Raw genomic sequence first — 20,045 nt, 5'->3', positions numbered from 1 at the left:
AACGATACTTCCTAAAAAAGACACACAGTAGTTAGAAAAACTAAACACCAAAAGGTAACTATGCATGTAGAACATGCAATTTTTGCAGATTTAATGCTGAGTTTAAAACAATGCGTATGGGGCCTGTTACACATACGGTTACTGATTTAATAACATGCCGAACAAAATACGTAGTCTATGTTATATTTTGCCCCTGTGGCTACCACTATATAGGGAAAACGAGCCGCCAGCTCTGTGCTAGAATACGGGAGCATATGTATTCGCTCTGCACACTAAAAGGAGCTCCTCGTTTAATATCCCATGTAGATAAAGTCCACGGGGGAAAATCCGATATACTGACGTTTTCCGGAGTGGAAAGGGTTAAACCCAGACCAGGGATTAACACAGATCACCTACTGTTGCAGCGAGAAACATACTGGATAATCCATACTGCAGAAACAAGTCCTTTAGGCTTAAATGACAAGATAGTTTATGCACCTTGTTTTTAATGCACTTTTTTCCTTATTCCCCTGATTGATTTTTGTAAATGCTGGGTTCTTATTACATAGGTTTAGTAAAGGCATTACAAAGCTGGATTCGAAGCCAACACCTTGAATTCCTACGTCCGGACAGATGGGAGGTTCTACGAAATTAAACCTGAATACCCACCTGTATAAGAAGCAGCATAGTGTTCCTAGTAGTCAGGGCCAGAAGAAGTTTGAATATCGAGTGAAACAGACTCTGTCGCCTGACAGTGAATACCCCCCACTGCGATCCTTCCTCCCCCTCTGCACAATGTTTTATATGGGAGTATACAATAAAGAAGCCACCCTGAAAATTAGTGCTGGTGAGTCTGCCAACTTTTTTCATCTTCTTGTACTATAATTTACAAATCAGTTTAACTTTTGGCACCAGTTGATGTGAAAAATTTATTAAAAGTACACCTTTAAAGTTTTGGTAATTATTCCATAGAGTCCATATGATAAGGGACACATTGGGGTTAATTTACAAAGAGTAAAGTGTAGTTTTCTGTGTTTTTTTTTTTCACGGTACTTACAAATTTTTCCTTACGTTTTTCTTTTTTTCTTTTTTTACAACAATTCTAGGTTTTTCAGAGCTCAAATCCACCACCTATTTTGTGGAAACCTTAGTAAATATGTCATGGACATGCCACTTTTGGCGATTAACATTCTTTCTTGTCTGAGACACACCCCTTTCCCCGGGTGGACATGCCCCTTTTTCATGGTTTATTTTTGGGGGAAATGGAGTGATGGTCGGGTTTGAAGGTTTTTTTTGGGTCGCAAATTTTGGCTCACATGACGTGCACCTTAGTTCAGCCGCAAAACCCGACAAAAAAAATCAGAAACACATTAGTAAATAACCCCCATTATGTTTTATGTTATTTCCATGATGGATTGTCCACAATAGATGTGTACATATATACCTCTAACTATAGAATTGTCAGCTATAAAATAGTAGATGGGCAGAAATTGACATGAACTTTCTGAAATGTATAATATACTTATTTTCAGACCCATCTTCCCAGCTTTGACCCACAAATATATGTGTACACTGAACCAGGATCAGAATTGTATGATCTGACTTCTGTTGGTAAAGCTGGTATTGGTAAGTACATATAATCATATTTTTAGGCATATTTAAAAATGTATTATCCAGTCTAGGTGTGCAATTAGAAAAGGCTTTCCTGCTAAAACACTTAACCCCATTTTAGCCTTGAGGACACAGACATTTTTTTTAATCTTTGCTTTTTAATTTTTTTCCCTTGCTTATAAGAACCATAACTCTTTTAGTTCTTTATCCACAGACCAATATTAGGGCTTGTTTTTCTGTGACCAATTGTACTTTGTAATGACACCTTTCATTTTATCTTAAAGGGGTATTCCAGGATTTTTTTTTTTTCTTAAATAACTGTTTATTTTTCAAAAAATTCCAAAACAAAGAAGAACAAATACATATAAATAAAATAAAAATAAAATAAGTAAATAAATAAAAATAAAGAACAGGCACATCTTTAGGTAAATAAATGTAATCCAGGATTTTTTTTTATTTGACTATGCTACAGGGGCTGTAAAGTTAGTGTAGTTCAAAATATAGTGTTTTTACCTGTGTGTGACGGTTTTCTCACAATTCTTATGTGATTTTCATCCCAATATTTATTTTTAACAGCATACAAAATGACTGCTGTGTCGGATTTTTCCCAGCTTGCAATGCGGTCGAGACCTTACTCACTTGTCAGCTGATGACAGGGAGGTTGTCTGCTTAAATGGGTGGAGGGATCAATCTGCAAGTAATGCAACAGCTGGAGGCTCTCTGATTGAAAACCACAGGTCTGCAGCTCATTTATGTTTCAATGGGTGGGGTGGCTTATGTGTGGGAAGAAGGAAAATGGTATCATGGGAATTGTAGTCAAAAAAAGAACAGTCAAACAGGAAATTCAAGTTCACAAACAGCTAGCCACAGTATTATGGTAATCTCACAGCATAGCCATTTAGCCCCAAGACAAGCACAGATCCTTCCTAAGCATGTCCATTACTGTCTGCCAGGTACGTACTAAAATCACCTTATGCTGGATAACCCCTTTAAGATGTACGGCCAACAGAAAATTATTATTTGTGGCAGTAAATTGAAAACAAAACTGCAATTTGGCAACTTTTGGGAGGTTCCATTTTTGTGTAGTGCACTTTAAGTAAATGTATGTTCTCTTTATTCTGTGGGTCAGTACAATGGTACCTAAGTTTACATGTTTTTCTATTATTGTACTGCTTTTAATAAAGTAAAATTTGAAGCAAAGTCAAATAAAAAAAAATTCCTGGAATATCCCTTACTAATTACTACATCCGTTATTTATGACTGAAAAAATCATGCATGCCTGTCTTTTCCCGGCACAAAAATAAAGCAAATGAAATACAAAGTACAATAACATCAGATATTAAAAAATGCCCATTGACATGAATGGGATCTGTTACATTTTTTTTATTTATTTTTTATCTCCGTTGCTCATTTCTTTAATGTAGATGAACAACGAAGGTGAAAATGCTGATGTGAACCCTGATGTTATATATGGACCATACCTGTGTCTGATATCTAAAAACGTTTATTCATACATTCAATCTTTTAAAATATGCCTATGTTTAGAAAGAAAAGGCAAAGAACATAAGGACAAAAATATAAAAAAATTAAATATAAACTAAACAAACAATACAACAAATAGGCACGTGTTGGTTGATTAATGTCCAAATATTCATTGATGGCAAAACTTTAGTCCTGAAAAGTCTTACATACACATACACATCAGAGTGCTAGTATGTTATGCTACAGATCACTGCCTTCTTTCCAGAATTTCACTCACACCATCACTCTTTTTTTTTCAATTCAACTGGTTCCAGAAAGTTAAACAGATTTGTAAATGATATGTGAAAAAGAGTACAGTCCTCAAGTTCTATCTAAATGGGGTATTAGGGTATCTAATACAATAATCAAATATAAAGTGATGTCTTGGAAAGGGGGGGGGGAGAGAGAAAAAAGAAAGAGAAAGGAAAGGACGGATGAAAATATAGAAAAATGAAGGCAAGAGGAGTGATTAGACGATAAAGTAATAAAGTATGTAAAATATTAACAACAGTAATAGGTAAATATTTAATTATTAAAAAATGTACAAAAACTGAGCTGTTGCATGGCCCTAGTGACTCCTATTTAGTTAATTTAGTATAAAGTATACAAAGTAACGAAAATGCATAAATATGTCATAAAAAATAATAAACAAAAAAAAACTTTAAAAATCCCCTATAAAATGCCTTTAAGTGGTGTCAATCTTACAGATTGGTATCTATGAGTTCTCTATGGGAAATTTTCTCACCTGCCCCGCCATCTTCCTGCTTCCTCCGTCCTCCCTGGTACCCGGCGCTCATACCCGTCTCCTAGGCCGCAGAGATTTTTAAACCTGCACTTCCTCCTGTTCCCTGCCAAATCTTTGTGCCTTATTGCCTGAGAGAAAGCATTCCTGTTAGTATCTGCTATTCCGTGTACCAGCTCTCTTGCTACGTTTTCTGACCACTGTACCTTGCTGCCTTCCCAGACCTACCTGCCTGTCAGCAACTCAGAGTACATCTCTCCCTTCTGTGCCACGCATCACCTCGGCTTCCTTAGTGGACGAGTCGTGCCAGGGGTAGCGACCTGGGAGCTGCCTGCTGCAGCAAGCTTATCCCACTTTGCGGCGGGCTCTTGTGAAAACTAGCGTCTCCTTAGACTCCGCTCCCTGGTGCGGCTCACACCTTCGTCCACACATGTCCAGCGGATCCACACCACCAGCCGTTGCAGTAAGATCCGGCCATGGATCCTGCCAAGGTGCATCTGCCGAATGTGGCAGATCTTTCTGCCATAGTGGCACAACAATCTCTGCAGATTGAGCAACAACTGCAACAGCTGAATCAGCTATCCGCAATGATGCAGCAGCTCCTCTCCGCTCAACAGCCGCAGCAGCCTCCACCTGCTCCAGTGGCTGCTCTGGTGACTTCAACTTCTGTATCTTCTTTTGGCTCCAAGCTACAGTACGTCTGTCTCTGCCGACGTACGAGTACGAAGGGGGGGGCAGGGGGTTTGTGACCCAATGTTCTAAGCATTTGGAACTTAGGGCTGACCAGTTCTCGACAGAGCGTGCCAAGGTAGCATTTATGGTCAGTCTTCTTTCCGGGAAAGCCCTGGCCTGGGCCACTCCTCTCTGTGACAGAAATGATCCAGTGTCCTCCAATCTGCAAGCCTTTCTTTCGGAATTCTGCAGTGTCTTTGAAGAGCCTGCACGGGCCTCCTCGGCCGAAACCGCACTACTGAACCTCCACCATCGGGACTCTACTGTTTGTGACTATGCGGTCCAGTTCCGCACTCTAGCCTCCGAATTGGCCTGGAATGATGAGGCCCTGTGTGCTACTTTTAAAAAGGAACTTTCCTGTAGAGTTAAGGATGCTCTCACTGCACGAGATCCTCCATCTTCTCTGAATGAGCTCATTCTCTTGTCCACTCATATCGATGTGCGTTTTGCCAAGAACGCGAACCAGTTCGGACACGTCGTCTTCCCCAATTGGCACCAGTATTCCAGCGGCCACCTCTGAAATTGTACCTCTGAAATTCTTCTTGGCTTGCCCTGGCTCCAGCGTCACGCACCTACCCTCAACTGGGCCACTGTACCTGTGTAGTAGTCTATCTGGATGACATTCTTATTTTTTCTTCCGAATATGAGGAACATCACCTCCATGTCCGTCAGGTGTTACAGTGCCTACGCAAAAAACATCTTTATGCTAAGATTGAAAAATGTCTCTTTGAACGCAGCAGTCGACCTTTCCAGGGATACATTGTGTCCAGTCAAGGCCTTCAAATGGACCCTGACAAGCTTTCTGCGGTTCTGGATTGGCCACGCCCCTCTGGACTGCGAGCTATCCAACGTTTCCTCGGGTTCGCTAACTACTATCGTCAATTTATTCCCCACTTCTCCACCATCGTTGCACCTATTGTAGCATTGACCAAGAAAGAAGCGAACCCGAGGTCCTGGCCACCAATGGCGTAGGAGGCCTTTAACCATCTCAAGGCTGCCTTCGCTTCTGCTCCTGTTCTGTCCAGGCCTGATCCCTCGAAGCCTTTTATTCTCGAAGTGGATGCTTTTTCTGTCGGTGCCGGTGCCAGTGCCGTTTTAACTAAAAAAAAACGCTACTGGAAAAAATCTCACTTGCGTTTTTTTCTGCAAGACTTTCTCTCCTGCAGAGAAAAATTATTCCATAGGAGATCGTGAACTTTTGGCCATTTGAAGAGTGGAGACATCTTTTGGAGGGGACCCTGCATCCCATCATCATTTACATGGATCATAAAAATGTATCGTATCTTCAGACTGCCCAGCAATTAAATCCTCGCCAAGCTAGATGGACATTGTTTTTTTGCCCGCTTCAATTTTGAAATTCATTTTCGTCCAGCCGACAAGAACGTCAGAGCTGACGCACTATCACGTTCCACCGATGTCTCCGAATCTGAAGCCCCTCCACAGCAGATAATACCTCCTGAGTGTCTGATCTCCTCCGCTCCAACCACTCTTGTGCAAGTTCCTCCAGGGAAGACCTTTGTATCTCCACGCCTTCGCCTCAAAATTCTTAAATGGGGTCACTCTTCTCATTTGGCCGGACATGCTGGGGTCAAGAAGTCTGTGCAGTTGATTTCCAGACACTATTGGTGGCCTTCCTTGGAGAAGGATGTGACTGATTTTGTTCGGGCTTGTACAACCTGTGCCCGTGACAAGACTCCACGCCAGAAGCTGGCAGGTCTCCTCCTTCCTTTACCTGTACCTGAACAGCCATGGTCCCATATTGCTATGGATTTCATCACCGATCTGCCACCATCTCGCAATAATACGGTCATCTGGGTGGTCGTTGATCGTTTTTCTAAAATGGCTCATTTTGTCCCTCTGCCGGGTCTTCCTTCTGCGCCACAATTGGCGAAACAATTTTTTCTTCATATTTTTCGCCTCCACGGGCTTCCCACACACATTGTCTCAGACAGAGGCACTCTGTAGTCAATTAAAAATCAAACTAAATTTTTCTTCTGCTTACCATCCTCAATCCAACGGTCAAGTGGAGAGAGTGAATCAGATACTTGGTGACTACCTGCAACATTTTGTCTCCTCTCGCCAAGATGATTGGGTCGACCTTCTGCCCTGGGCTGAATTTTCTTACAATTTTAAAAACTCTGAGTCTTCTCCCAAATCCCCATTTTTTGTGGTGTACGGCCATCACTCGCTTCCCCCCTCCCCATCCCCACTTCCTCTGGGGTTCCTGCCGTGGATGAATTGACGCAAGATTTTTCTTCTATCTGGCGTGAGGCTCAAAAGTCGCTTCTACTGGTCTCATCTCGTATGAAGAGACATGCTGACAAAAAGAGAAGGGTTCCTCCTGTATTTTCCCCTGGTGACAAGGCATGGCTTTCTGCTAAGTACATTCGATTCCGTGTACCCAGTTACAAGTTGGGCCCCCGATTTTTAGGCCCTTTCAAAGTAAAAAAACAAGTTAACCCTGTCTCTTACCAACTTCATCTTTCCCCCTCTCTCCGTATTCCTGACTCTTTCCATGTTTCTCTACTCAAGCCTGTTGTTTTTAACCGTTATTCTCCCAAGGTTGTGGTCCCTACCCCTGTCTCTGGTTCTTCCGACATCTTTGCTGTAAAAGAAATTCTGGCATCCAAAACCGTCAGAGGTAAAAAATTCTTTTTGGTCAATTGGGAGAATTGCGGTCCTGAGGAGAGGTCCTGGGAGCCTGAGGCCAATATTCTCGATAAAGAACTAATTCGTAAGTTCCTAGGATCCAAAAAGAGGGGGAGACCAAAGTGAGGGTGGTACTGTAATGCCGAGCGCTACGGGAAGGATGTGGGACCCGGAGCGCTCACGGCGTGTGTCCTCCTGCAGCGCCCCAGTCTGTCCCTCTTACCGGGAGCGCTGCTACAGTGCTGCTGGCGGGGATGCTATCCGCGTGGTGGCACAAGTCCGCCCGCGGGTCGCATGCCGTTCTACTTACCTCCCTCTGCCTGCTGTGTCCTCCCGGCGGGCACGGCCCCGCTCTCTAGGGCACGTGCGTGCTGGCTCTCTCAAATTTAAAGGACCAGTGCACCATTAATTGGTGCCTGGCCCAATCACTGTTAAACACTATAAAACCCCACTTTCCCTTCCTGTCCTTGCCGGATCTTGTTGCCTAGCGCCAGTGAAAGCGTTTTTGTGAGCATTTGCCTGTGTATCCAGACCCTTGCCGTTGCCCCTGACTACGAACCGTTGCCACCTGTACTGACCTTCTGCTACATCTGACCTTGCCTTGCCTTGTCCTTGTGTCCTGCGCCAGTCTCAGCTGCCAGAGGGGTTGAGTCGCTACCGGGTGGTACGACCTGGGGGTTAGCTGCCGCAGCAAGTCCATCCCACTTTGCGGCGGGCTCTGGTGAAAACCAGTAATCCCTTAGATTCTGTTCCCCTGGTATGGCCCACGCCATCGCCTCTCTGGCACAGAGGATCCACCACCCGTGTCCTCCCCGCATACCAGTCCAGATCCTGACACTCCCACCCCCATTTCCTGTTGTAACTCCAATTTGTTTAGTTGTTACCATAGAGACTGCAGAGTGTGGGAGCTGTGTAACTTCATTGGAAATTTACCTATGGAAAAGCCCCTGTGTTTATACCTTTGCTAACTTGAAGCATAAAGAATCATTGCAAAACACCTCTGGAGTCTTTATTCATTGAGTAAGCTATTTGTTAAAGTGATCATTCAACCTGCTGCACACATCCTTACAGACTGGGTCTACAAGAAGCTTGTGGCAGGTACAACCGATGCTGAGACAGAACACTACGCAACACAAGCCATAGGGCCTATTACTCTCATCATACACCTTCGGTAGCCACATACAGTGCACAGATAATAGTAATAATGCTGGGGCTCTGTGTACCTTTTGTATCATGCTTTGTCAAATGCCACATGACAAACTGCACCGCATAAAACTATATAGTGCCAAACAGTGCTCAGAGAGTGACATACTTGGACTAAAGAATTGTTCTATCTGGACATTGTATTAAAACACTCCCATTTCATATGACATGTCTAGATTTTCACTCCTAGGCTGTCAGTTTATTGAATTCAACATAAAATCTAATAGGAAGAAGAGAGAGGAAAGGAGAGGTCAGAGACTATGCATTTCTTTGAAGTCTAGTTCACTGTGTGACTAAATCATAACTCCACACAGGGTCGTAGCTATAGAGGTAGCAGTCGCACTGGGGCCCTGGTGCCTAAGGGGACCCTAAAGCACATCTGCCCCATAAGAGAGAAGTACAATATTTGGCATATGTGGCCCTTTTGCAGACTTTGCATCGGGCCCCGAAGCTATGAGATACGGCTCTGACTCCACAGCTACTTCACATCCTGACCCTGGTATAATAGCAAGAAGAACTAAAAGGTTCAAGGAAGCTCTTCTTTCCTTCTAGTATTAGAATCATGCATCTGCTTTGTGGTTATGCTAATAACTATCTCTGTCATTTCAGGTTTTGAACTAGGCCCTCAGCCACAGGGGGTTGCCAGAGCTGATATACTGCAAAATATGAAGACACTTGTTAAAGTTACTTTGGACTTCGTCAATCAGTTGAATCAAGGTTTGTATGAGGAATTAAAGAGGTATTTCATTATATTAGTGGCATTTCACAGCTGATAAGAGCTGCAGACACAGTTTGATAGTTGTATAAAAGGAGACTGTATCTTTCAAAACCTATAAAATTTCCATTTTATTTCTTAACCAAATGCTAAGGTGACAGAGCACTGTAAATAAGTCAATAAGGGGCTGGGACGTGAGGAAAGGAGAAAGGAGGTGTGACAGACTGTGTGGCACTTGAGCGGCTTGCTACTGCCTCCTTGTCACTTGGAAGAGAAATAAAAATAAATTTTCTATTAGTTTAGTAAACACTGTCAGCTTCAGGAAGGCAAGTTTTGCTTTTATATCCCAGCAGTTATCCAATGGTGTATGCAGCTGTTAGCAACAAATAGAGCTGACAGATTGGCTTTTCACTTGGTACTCATATTCTTTTAATAGCTAGAACTTCCATTTCTTCATCTACAGACCAATGTGAGGGCTTGCTTATTGTGGGACCAATTGTGCTTTGTAATGACATCCCTCATTTCTCTATAAGATATGCTGCAACCCCCCATCCACCCCCCCCCCCCAAAAAAAAACATTTAATTTAAAAAAATCTGCATTTTTCTTGGACCAGTTCAGTTTGAAGTGGATTGGAGGGGCCTTTCTGTGAGAAATCCCCCATAAATTACCCCATTATAGAAACTGGACCCCCTCAAAGTATTCAAAATGACATTCAGAAAATTTGTTAACCCTTTAGGTGTTTCACAGGAATAGCAGCAAAGTGGAGGAGAAAAATCAAAATCTCAATTTTTTGCAGTAACATGTTCTTGTAGCCCTATTTTTTTTTCATTTAAAAGGAGAAAAAGCCTCCCAAAATTTTTAACCCACTTTCACTTGAGTAAGGAAATACCCCATATCTGGATGTAAAGTGCTCTGCATAGGCACTACAGGGCTCAGAAGCGAAGGAGACTCTTTGGGATTTTGGAGAGAGAATTTTGCCAAATGGTTTTTGGGGGGCATGTTGCATTTAGTAAGCCCAAATGGTGCCAGAACAGAAAAAAAAAAAAACTGCCACATGGCACATATTTGGGAAACTACACCCCTCAAGGAACGTAACAAGGGGTACAGTGAGCCTTAATGCCCCATTGGTGTTTGACGAATTTTCATTAAAGTTGGAAGTGAAAATGAAGAATTAGATTTTTTTCACAAAAATGTTGGTGTTACCACAAATTTTTTCTTTTCACAAGGAGTAATAGGGGGAAAAGCCTCCCAAAATTTGTAATGCCATTACTTTTGAATATGGAAATACCCCATATGTGGATGTAAAGTGCTCTGCGGGCGCACAACAAGGCTCATCTGGAGTTGAAGTCGGGGCCATGGAGTCAGAACAGTGGACCCCCCCATATGTAACCCCATTTTGGAAACTACACCCCTCGTGGAATGTAACAAGGGGTGCAGAGAGCAATTAAACCCCACTGACTTTTGAGAGATTTTTGGAACAGTGGGCTGTGCAAATGAAAAATTTTATTTTTCATTTTCACGGACCACTATTCCAAAAATCTGCCAGGCACTTGTGGGGTGTAAATGCTCCTTATTACATTCCGTGAGAGGTGTAGTTTCCAAAATGGGGTCACATGTTTTTTTTTTGTAGTGTTTATGTCAGAACCTCTGGTACGATCAGCCACCCCTGTGCAAATCCCCAATTTAGACCTCAAATGTGCAAGGTGCTCTCTCACTCCTGAGCCACATTGTGCGCCCACAGAGCACTTTACGCCCACATATGGGGTATTTCCGTACTTGGGAGAAATTGCATTACTTATTTTTGGGGGCTTTTTCTCCTTTATCTCTTTTGAAAATGAAAAATAATTTTTTTTAAATGAACATGATGGTGTAGCCCCAATTTTTTTCATTTTCAGAAGTGGTAAAAGGAGAAAATGCCCCCATAAATTTGTAACACAATTTTTCCTGAGTACAGAAATACTCCATATATGGTCCTAAATTGTTGCATTGAAATATGAAAGGGCTTCAGAGTGAGAGAGCTCCATGCGCATTTGAGGCCTAAATTAGTGATTTGCATAAGGGCAGACATTCAGACGGTGGAATGTCTGCACGGACAATTTCCAGCGGACCGCTGGCAGAACATGCCGGCGCTATGAGTGCTTTGAAGTGCGCTGTCTCATAAACGGCAATGCCTTTTTGCAGAAATAATAGACATGTCTATGCTTACTGTGGTCTCCGTAAAGTCCATTTCAATGAGGACTGTGGGGTCAATTTGGATTCCTGGGCGGCCAAAAAAACCAGAAATCAGTGGCTCGGTCATCCCGGATTGGGGTCCAGGCGAGGTCACATATATGAGTAGACAGGGGGAATTGTATAGGGGACAGGGTCACTAGTATGGGGGCCTCTACTCGCATTGCCCTGTGGTGCCACCTTCTGGGGGGCTCATCATTACTGGATGATGATGATGAGGGGGAGGAGAAAAAATTTGGGGTCTTTCTCCTCTCCCTCATTGGCGGTCTTGGTGTCGGAGGCAAGCGCATGGCGTATGCCTCCTCCACCGAAACGCCTATGAGGGTATTTATATTTTATACGGGGTTGTGTGTGTATGTAAATGTAGTGTTTTCACTTTCTTTCAGTGTGTAGTGTAGTGTAGTGCTTTTAACGTTTACTGTAGGCTTTTTTGTGGTGCAGGTTTTTTTTGTGTTTTTTTGCACTTTTTGGGGAGCATATGTAGTCCATGCCACCAGTGACTGTTCTGCACTGTGCCGTACCGTACCCCATGTGAAGACTGCGCTGATTGCTGATCAGTGAATTATTACTGATCAGCACTTTTATTGAGTGCAGGTTTTTTTTTTTGTGCTTTTTTGTGGGTGTTTGTGGTCCGGGCCACCAGCGACTGTTCTGCTCTGTGTGTCTGGACCATAAATTTCCCCCAAAAAAGAGCACAAAAAATGACTATACCCAAAAAAAGTGCTGATCAGTAATAATTCACTGATCAGCAATCAGCGCAGTCTGTACATGGGGTATGGTCCGGCCACACAGTGCAGAACATTCGCTGGTGGCATGGAATGCAAACACCCCACAAAAAGTACAAAAACAACCCTGCATCCCATAAAAAGCTAGGGTCAGGCAGCAGACCAGTGGTTGCCAAAGTGTGACCCTCCAATTGTAGCAAAACTACAACTCCTGCGGAATCTGTAGGCGCTATATAAATAAATAAAATAAAATAAATAAACTCCCAGCATGCCCAGACAGCCATTGGTTGTCTGGGCATGCTGGGAGTTGTAACATAGTAACATAGTTCGTAAGGTCAAAAAAAGACAAGTCAATCAAGTTCAACCTATAACCCTAATGAGTCCCTACTGAGTTGATATAAATCTAGAATCCATAACCTGTAATGTTATCATTCTCCAAAAATGCATCCAGACCACTTTTACATTCTTTTACAGAGTTCACCATGACCACCTCCTCTGGCAGAGAATTCCACAGTCTCACTGCTCTTACAGTAAAGAACCCCCATCTGTGCTGGTGTAGAAACCTTCTTTTGTCTAGACGTAGAGGATGCCCTCTTGTTATAGATACAGTCCTGGGTATAAATAGATAATTGTAGAGATCTCTGTACTGCCCCTGATGTATTTATACATACTTATTAGGTGCCCCCTAAGCCTTCTTTTTTCAAAGCTAAATAACCCTAATTCTGATAATCTTTCTGGGAACTGTAGTCCTTCCATTCCCCGTATTACTCTGCTTGCCCGTCTTTGAACCCTCTCCAGCTCCACTATATCTTTCTTGTACACTGGTGCCCAGTACTGTGCACAGTATTCTATGTGTGGTCTGACTAGTGATTTTTACAGCGGTAGAATTATTTCCTTGTCGTGAGCATCTATACCCCCTATTGATGCACCCCATGATTTTATTTGCCTTGGCAGCAGCTGCCTGACACTGATCACTACAGCTAAGTTTTCCACGTCAGTCGTCCCAAGTGTTTTCCCATTTAATATATAATCCCAGCCCGGATTTATCTTCCCCATGTGCATTACCTTACATTTATCGGTGTTGAACCTCATCTGCCATTTCCCAGCCCAAACCTCCAATCTATCCAGATCCATTTGTAACAGTGCACTGTCCTCTATAGTGTTTACAGCTTTACAGAGTTTAGTATCATCTGCAAAGATTGCTACTTTACTATTCAACCCCTCTACAAGGTCATTAACCCCTTAAGGACCAGGCCAATTTTCACTGTAGGACCAGAGCGTTTTTGACACATCAGACCACTGTCAATACTTGCATAATTTCTTGGTGAAAAATTCCATGTTATGAAAAAATTGAACATTTAGCATTTTTTCACTTTGAAGCTCTGTGCTTGTAAGGAAAATAGACATTCCAAATAAATTATATTTTGATTCACAAATACTATATGTCTACTTTATGATGGCATCATAAAGTTGCCATGTTTTTACTTTTGGAAAACATCAGAGGGCTTCAAATTATAGCAGCAATTTTCCACAAAATGTTCAAAATCTGAATTTTTCAGGGACCAGTTCAGTTTTGAAGTGGATTTGAAAGGCTTTCTTATTAGAAATGCCCCATAAATGACCCAATTGTAAAACCTGCACCCCTCAAAGTATGTGAAGGAGAAAATTCAAAATCTTCATTTTTCACACTTGCATGTTATTGTAGACCCAGTTTTGGAATTTTTACAAGGGGTAAAAAGAAAAAATCGTCTCAAAATTTTGAACCCAATTTCTCTTGAGAAAGTAAATACCTCATATGTGTATGTTAAGTGCTCGGCGGGCACAGTAGAGAGCTCAGAAGGGAAGGAGCAACAATGGGATTTTGGAGAGTGAGTTTTTCTGAAATAGTTTTTGGGGGGCATGTCACATTTAGGAAGCCCCTATGGTGCTAGGACACCACCCCCCCCCCCATGGCATACTACTTTGGAAACTACACCCCCCAAGGAACGTAACATGGGGTACAGTAAGCCTTAACACCCCACAGGTGTTTGATGACTTTTGTTAAAGTTGAATGTGTAAATAATTTTTTCTCTTTTTATTAAAATGCTGGTTTTCCCCCAAATTTTACTTTTTTTACAAGAGGTAATAGGAGAAACTGCCAGCAAAATTTGTAACCCTATCTCTTCTGATCATGGAAATACCCCATGTGTGGACGTCAAGTGCTCTGCTGGCGCACTACAATGCTCAGAAGAGCAGGAGTCACATTTTGATTTTGGAAAGCAAATTTTGCTGAAATGGTTTTGGGAGGGGGGCATGTCACAATAAGGAAGCCCCTATGGTGCCAGGACAGCAAAAAAAAAAAAAAAACTCCACATGGCATACTATTTTGGAAACTACACCCCTTAAGGAATGTAACAAGGGGTACAGTGAGCTTTAACACCCCACAGGTGTTTGACGACTTTTCGTTAAAGTTGGATGTGTAAATTAATTTTTTTTTTTTGTTCACTAAAATGCTGGTTTTCCCCCAAATTTTACTTTTTTACATGGGGTAATGCCCCCCCAAAATGTGTAACCCCATCTCTTCTGAGTATGGAAATACCCCACGTGTGGACGTCAAGTGCATTGCAGGCGAACTACAATGATCAGAAGAAAAGGATTCACATTAGGCTTTTGGAAAGCAAATTTTGCTGAAATGTTTTTGGTTTTTTTTTGGGAGGGGGGGCATGTCCCATTTAGGAAGCCCTTCTGGTGCCAGGACAGCAAGAAAAAACACATAGCATACTATTTTGGAAACTACACTCCTCAAGGAACGTAACAAGGGGTACAGTGAGCTTTAACACCCCACAGGTGTTTGACGACTTTTCATTAAAGTTTCATGTGTAAATGAATTTTTTTTTCACTAAAATGCTGGTGTTCCCCCAAATTTTTACAAGGGGTAATAGGAGAAAATGCCCACCAAAATTTGTAACCCCATCTCTTATGAGTATGGAAATACCCCATATGTGGAAGTCAAGTGCACTGCGGGCACACTACAATGCTCAGAAGGGGTCACATTTTCAAATTTTGCTGAAATGGGGGGGCATTTAGGAAGCCCCTATTGTTCCAGAACAGCAAAAAAAAAAAAAAAACACACAGCATACTATGTTGGAAACTACACCCCTCAAGGAACGTAACAAGGGGTACGGTGAGTCTTAACACCCCCAGGCAGTGGCGTAGCTATAGAGGTCGCAACGGTTGCCATGGCGACTGGGCCCCAATTATAAAACCTGCACCCCTCAAAGTATGTGAAGGAGAAAATTCAAAATCTTCATTTTTCACACTCGCATGTTATTGTAGACCCAGTTTTGGAATTTTTACAAGGGGTAAAAGGAAAAAATCGTCTCAAAATTTTGAACCCAATTTCTCTTGAGAAAGTAAATACCTCATATGTGTATGTTAAGTGCTCGGCGGGCACAGTAGAGAGCTCAGAAGGGAAGGAGCAACAATGGGATTTTGGAGAGTGAGTTTTTCTGAAATAGTTTTTGGGGGGCATGTCACATTTAGGAAGCCCCTATGGTGCTAGGACACCAACCCCCCCCCCCCCATGGCATACTACTTTGGAAACTACACCCCCCAAGGAACGTAACATGGGGTACAGTAAGCCTTAACACCCCACAGGTGTTTGATGACTTTTGTTAAAGTTGAATGTGTAAATAATTTTTTTCTTTTTTTATTAAAATGCTGGTTTTCCCCCAAATTTTACTTTTTTTACAAGAGGTAATAGGAGAAACTGCCAGCAAAATCTGCCAGCAAAATTTGTAACCCTATCTCTTCTGATCATGGAAATACCCCATGTGTGGACGTCAAGTGCTCTGCTGGCGCACTACAATGCTCAGAAGAACAGGAGTCACATTTTGATTTTGGAAAGCAAATTTTGCTGAAATGGTTTTGGGAGGGGGACATGTCACAATTAGGAAGCCCCTATGGTGCCAGGACAGCAAGAAAAAACACATAGCATACTATTTTGGAAACTACACTCCTCAAGGAACGTAACAAGGGGTATAGTGAGCTTTAACACCCCACAGGTGTTTGACGACTTTTCATTAAAGTTTCATGTGTAAATGAATTTTTTTTTCACTAAAATGCTGGTGTTCCCCCAAATTTTTACATGGGGTAATAGGAGAAAATGCCCACCAAAATTTGTAACCCCATCTCTTATGAGTATGGAAATACCCCATATGTGGAAGTCAAGTGCACTGTGGGCGCACTACAATGCTCAGAAGGGGTCACATTTTCAAATTTTGCTGAAATGGGGGGGCATTTAGGAAGCCCCTATTGTTCCAGAACAGCAAAAAAAAAAAAAAAAAACACACAGCATACTATGTTGGAAACTACACCCCTCAAGGAACGTAACAAGGGGTACGGTGAGTCTTAACACCCCCAGGCAGTGGCGTAGCTATAGAGGTCGCAACGGTTGCCATGGCGACTGGGCCCCAATTATAAAACCTGCACCCCTCAAAGTATGTGAAGGAGAAAATTCAAAATCTTCATTTTTCACACTCGCATGTTATTATAGACCCAGTTTTGGAATTTTTACAAGGGGTAAAAGGAAAAAATCGTCTCAAAATTTTGAACCCAATTTCTCTTGAGAAAGTAAATACCTCATATGTGTATGTTAAGTGCTCGGCGGGCACAGTAGAGAGCTCAGAAGGGAAGGAGCAACAATGGGATTTTGGAGAGTGAGTTTTTCTGAAATTGTTTTTGGGGGGCATGTCACATTTAGGAAGCCCCTATGGTGCTAGGACACCAACCCCCCCCCCATGGCATACTACTTTGGAAACTACACCCCCCAAGGAACGTAACATGGGGTACAGTAAGCCTTAACACCCCACAGGTGTTTGATGACTTTTGTTAAAGTTGAATGTGTAAATAATTTTTTCTCTTTTTATTAAAATGCTGGTTTTCCCCCAAATTTTACTTTTTTTACAAGAGGTAATAGGAGAAACTGCCAGCAAAATCTGCCAGCAAAATTTGTAACCCTATCTCTTCTGATCATGGAAATACCCCATGTGTGGACGTCAAGTGCTCTGCTGGCGCACTACAATGCTCAGAAGAACAGGAGTCACATTTTGATTTTGGAAAGCAAATTTTGCTGAAATGGTTTTGGGAGGGGGACATGTCACAATTAGGAAGCCCCTATGGTGCCAGGACAGCAAAAAAAAAAAAAAAAACTCCACATGGCATACTATTTTGGAAACTACACCCCTTAAGGAATGTAACAAGGGGTACAGTGAGCTTTAACACCCCACAGGTGTTTGACGACTTTTCGTTAAAGTTGGATGTGTAAATTTATTTATTTTTTTTGTTCACTAAAATGCTGGTTTTCCCCCAAATTTTACTTTTTTTACATGGGGTAATGCCCCCCCAAAATGTGTAACCCCATCTCTTCTGAGTATGGAAATACCCCACGTGTGGACGTCAAGTGCATTGCAGGCGAACTACGATGATCAGAAGAAAAGGATTCACATTAGGCTTTTGGAAAGCAAATTTTGCTGAAATGTTTTTGGTTTTTTTTTGGGAGGGGGGGCATGTCCCATTTAGGAAGCCCCTCTGGTGCCAGGACAGCAAGAAAAAACACATAGCATACTATTTTGGAAACTACACTCCTCAAGGAACGTAACAAGGGGTACAGTGAGCTTTAACACCCCACAGGTGTTTGACGACTTTTCATTAAAGTTTCATGTGTAAATGAATTATTTTTTTCACTAAAATGCTGGTGTTCCCCCAAATTTTTACAAGGGGTAATAGGAGAAAATGCCCACCAAAATTTGTAACCCCATCTCTTATGAGTATGGAAATACCCCATATGTGGAAGTCAAGTGCACTGCGGGCGCACTACAATGCTCAGAAGGGGTCACATTTTCAAATTTTGCTGAAATGGGGGGGCATTTAGGAAGCCCCTATTGTTCCAGAACAGCAAAAAAAAAAAAAAAAAACACACAGCATACTATGTTGGAAACTACACCCCTCAAGGAACGTAACAAGGGGTACGGTGAGTCTTAACACCCCCAGGCAGTGGCGTAGCTATAGAGGTCGCAACGGTTGCCATGGCGACTGGGCCCCAATTATAAAACCTGCACCCCTCAAAGTATGTGAAGGAGAAAATTCAAAATCTTCATTTTTCACACTCGCATGTTATTGTAGACCCAGTTTTGGAATTTTTACAAGGGGTAAAAGGAAAAAATCGTCTCAAAATTTTGAACCCAATTTCTCTTGAGAAAGTAAATACCTCATATGTGTATGTTAAGTGCTCGGCGGGCACAGTAGAGAGCTCAGAAGGGAAGGAGCAACAATGGGATTTTGGAGAGTGAGTTTTTCTGAAATAGTTTTTGGGGGGCATGTCACATTTAGGAAGCCCCTATGGTGCTAGGACACCAACCCCCCCCCCATAGCATACAACTTTGGAAACTACACCCCCCAAGGAACGTAACATGGGGTACAGTAAGCCTTAACACCCCACAGGTGTTTGATGACTTTTGTTAAAGTTGAATGTGTAAATAATTTTTTCTTTTTTTATTAAAATGCTGGTTTTCCCCCAAATTTTACTTTTTTTACAAGAGGTAATAGGAGAAACTGCCAGCAAAATTTGTAACCCTATCTCTTCTGATCATGGAAATACCCCATGTGTGGACGTCAAGTGCTCTGCTGGCGCACTACAATGCTCAGAAGAGCAGGAGTCACATTTTGATTTTGGAAAGCAAATTTTGCTGAAATGGTTTTGGGAGGGGGGCATGTCACAATTAGGAAGCCCCTATGGTGCCAGGACAGCAAAAAAAAAAAAAAAAAAAACTCCACATGGCATACTATTTTGGAAACTACACCCCTTAAGGAATGTAACAAGGGGTACAGTGAGCTTTAACACCCCACAGGTGTTTGACGACTTTTCGTTAAAGTTGGATGTGTAAATTAATTATTTTTTTTGTTCACTAAAATGCTGGTTTTCCCCCAAATTTTACTTTTTTACATGGGGTAATGCCCCCCCAAAATGTGTAACCCCATCTCTTCTGAGTATGGAAATACCCCACGTGTGGACGTCAAGTGCATTGCAGGCGAACTACAATGATCAGAAGAAAAGGATTCACATTAGGCTTTTGGAAAGCAAATTTTGCTGAAATGTTTTTGGTTTTTTTTTTTGGGAGGGGGGGCATGTCCCATTTAGGAAGCCCCTCTGGTGCCAGGACAGCAAGAAAAAACACATAGCATACTATTTTGGAAACTACACTCCTCAAGGAACGTAACAAGGGGTACAGTGAGCTTTAACACCCCACAGGTGTTTGACGACTTTTCATTAAAGTTTCATGTGTAAATGAATTTTTTTTTCACTAAAATGCTGGTGTTCCCCCAAATTTTTACAAGGGGTAATAGGAGAAAATGCCCACCAAAATTTGTAACCCCATCTCTTATGAGTATGGAAATACCCCATATGTGGAAGTCAAGTGCACTGCGGGCGCACTACAATGCTCAGAAGGGGTCACATTTTCAAATTTTGCTGAAATGGGGGGGCATTTAGGAAGCCCCTATTGTTCCAGAACAGCAAAAAAAAAAAACACACAGCATACTATGTTGGAAACTACACCCCTCAAGGAACGTAACAAGGGGTACGGTGAGTCTTAACACCCCCAGGCAGTGGCGTAGCTATAGAGGTCGCAACGGTTGCCATGGCGACTGGGCCCCAATTATAAAACCTGCACCCCTCAAAGTATGTGAAGGAGAAAATTCAAAATCTTCATTTTTCACACTCGCATGTTATTGTAGACCCAGTTTTGGAATTTTTACAAGGGGTAAAAGGAAAAAATCGTCTCAAAATTTTGAACCCAATTTCTCTTGAGAAAGTAAATACCTCATATGTGTATGTTAAGTGCTCGGCGGGCACAGTAGAGAGCTCAGAAGGGAAGGAGCAACAATGGGATTTTGGAGAGT

At 42.2% G+C, this 20,045-nt stretch overlaps 1 protein-coding gene across 1 annotated transcript in view; it reads left to right on the top strand.

The window, feature by feature from the left end:
* The window catches only part of ACY3 (aminoacylase 3), a 288,102-nt gene that overhangs the window by 148,738 nt on the left and 119,319 nt on the right, over nt 1–20,045 (top strand). Inside the window, exons 4-5 of the mRNA XM_056531150.1 lie at nt 1,512–1,605; nt 9,047–9,154. Of these exons, the coding sequence (XP_056387125.1) occupies nt 1,512–1,605; nt 9,047–9,154 (202 nt within the window). The remainder of the gene's footprint in view (nt 1–1,511; nt 1,606–9,046; nt 9,155–20,045) is intronic.

Source organism: Hyla sarda, chromosome 7 (assembly GCF_029499605.1).
Source record: "Hyla sarda isolate aHylSar1 chromosome 7, aHylSar1.hap1, whole genome shotgun sequence".
Lineage (NCBI taxonomy): Eukaryota > Metazoa > Chordata > Amphibia > Anura > Hylidae > Hyla > Hyla sarda.
The sequence above is the reverse complement of the archived record's forward strand: the minus strand, read 5'-3'. Positions and strand labels throughout refer to the sequence as shown.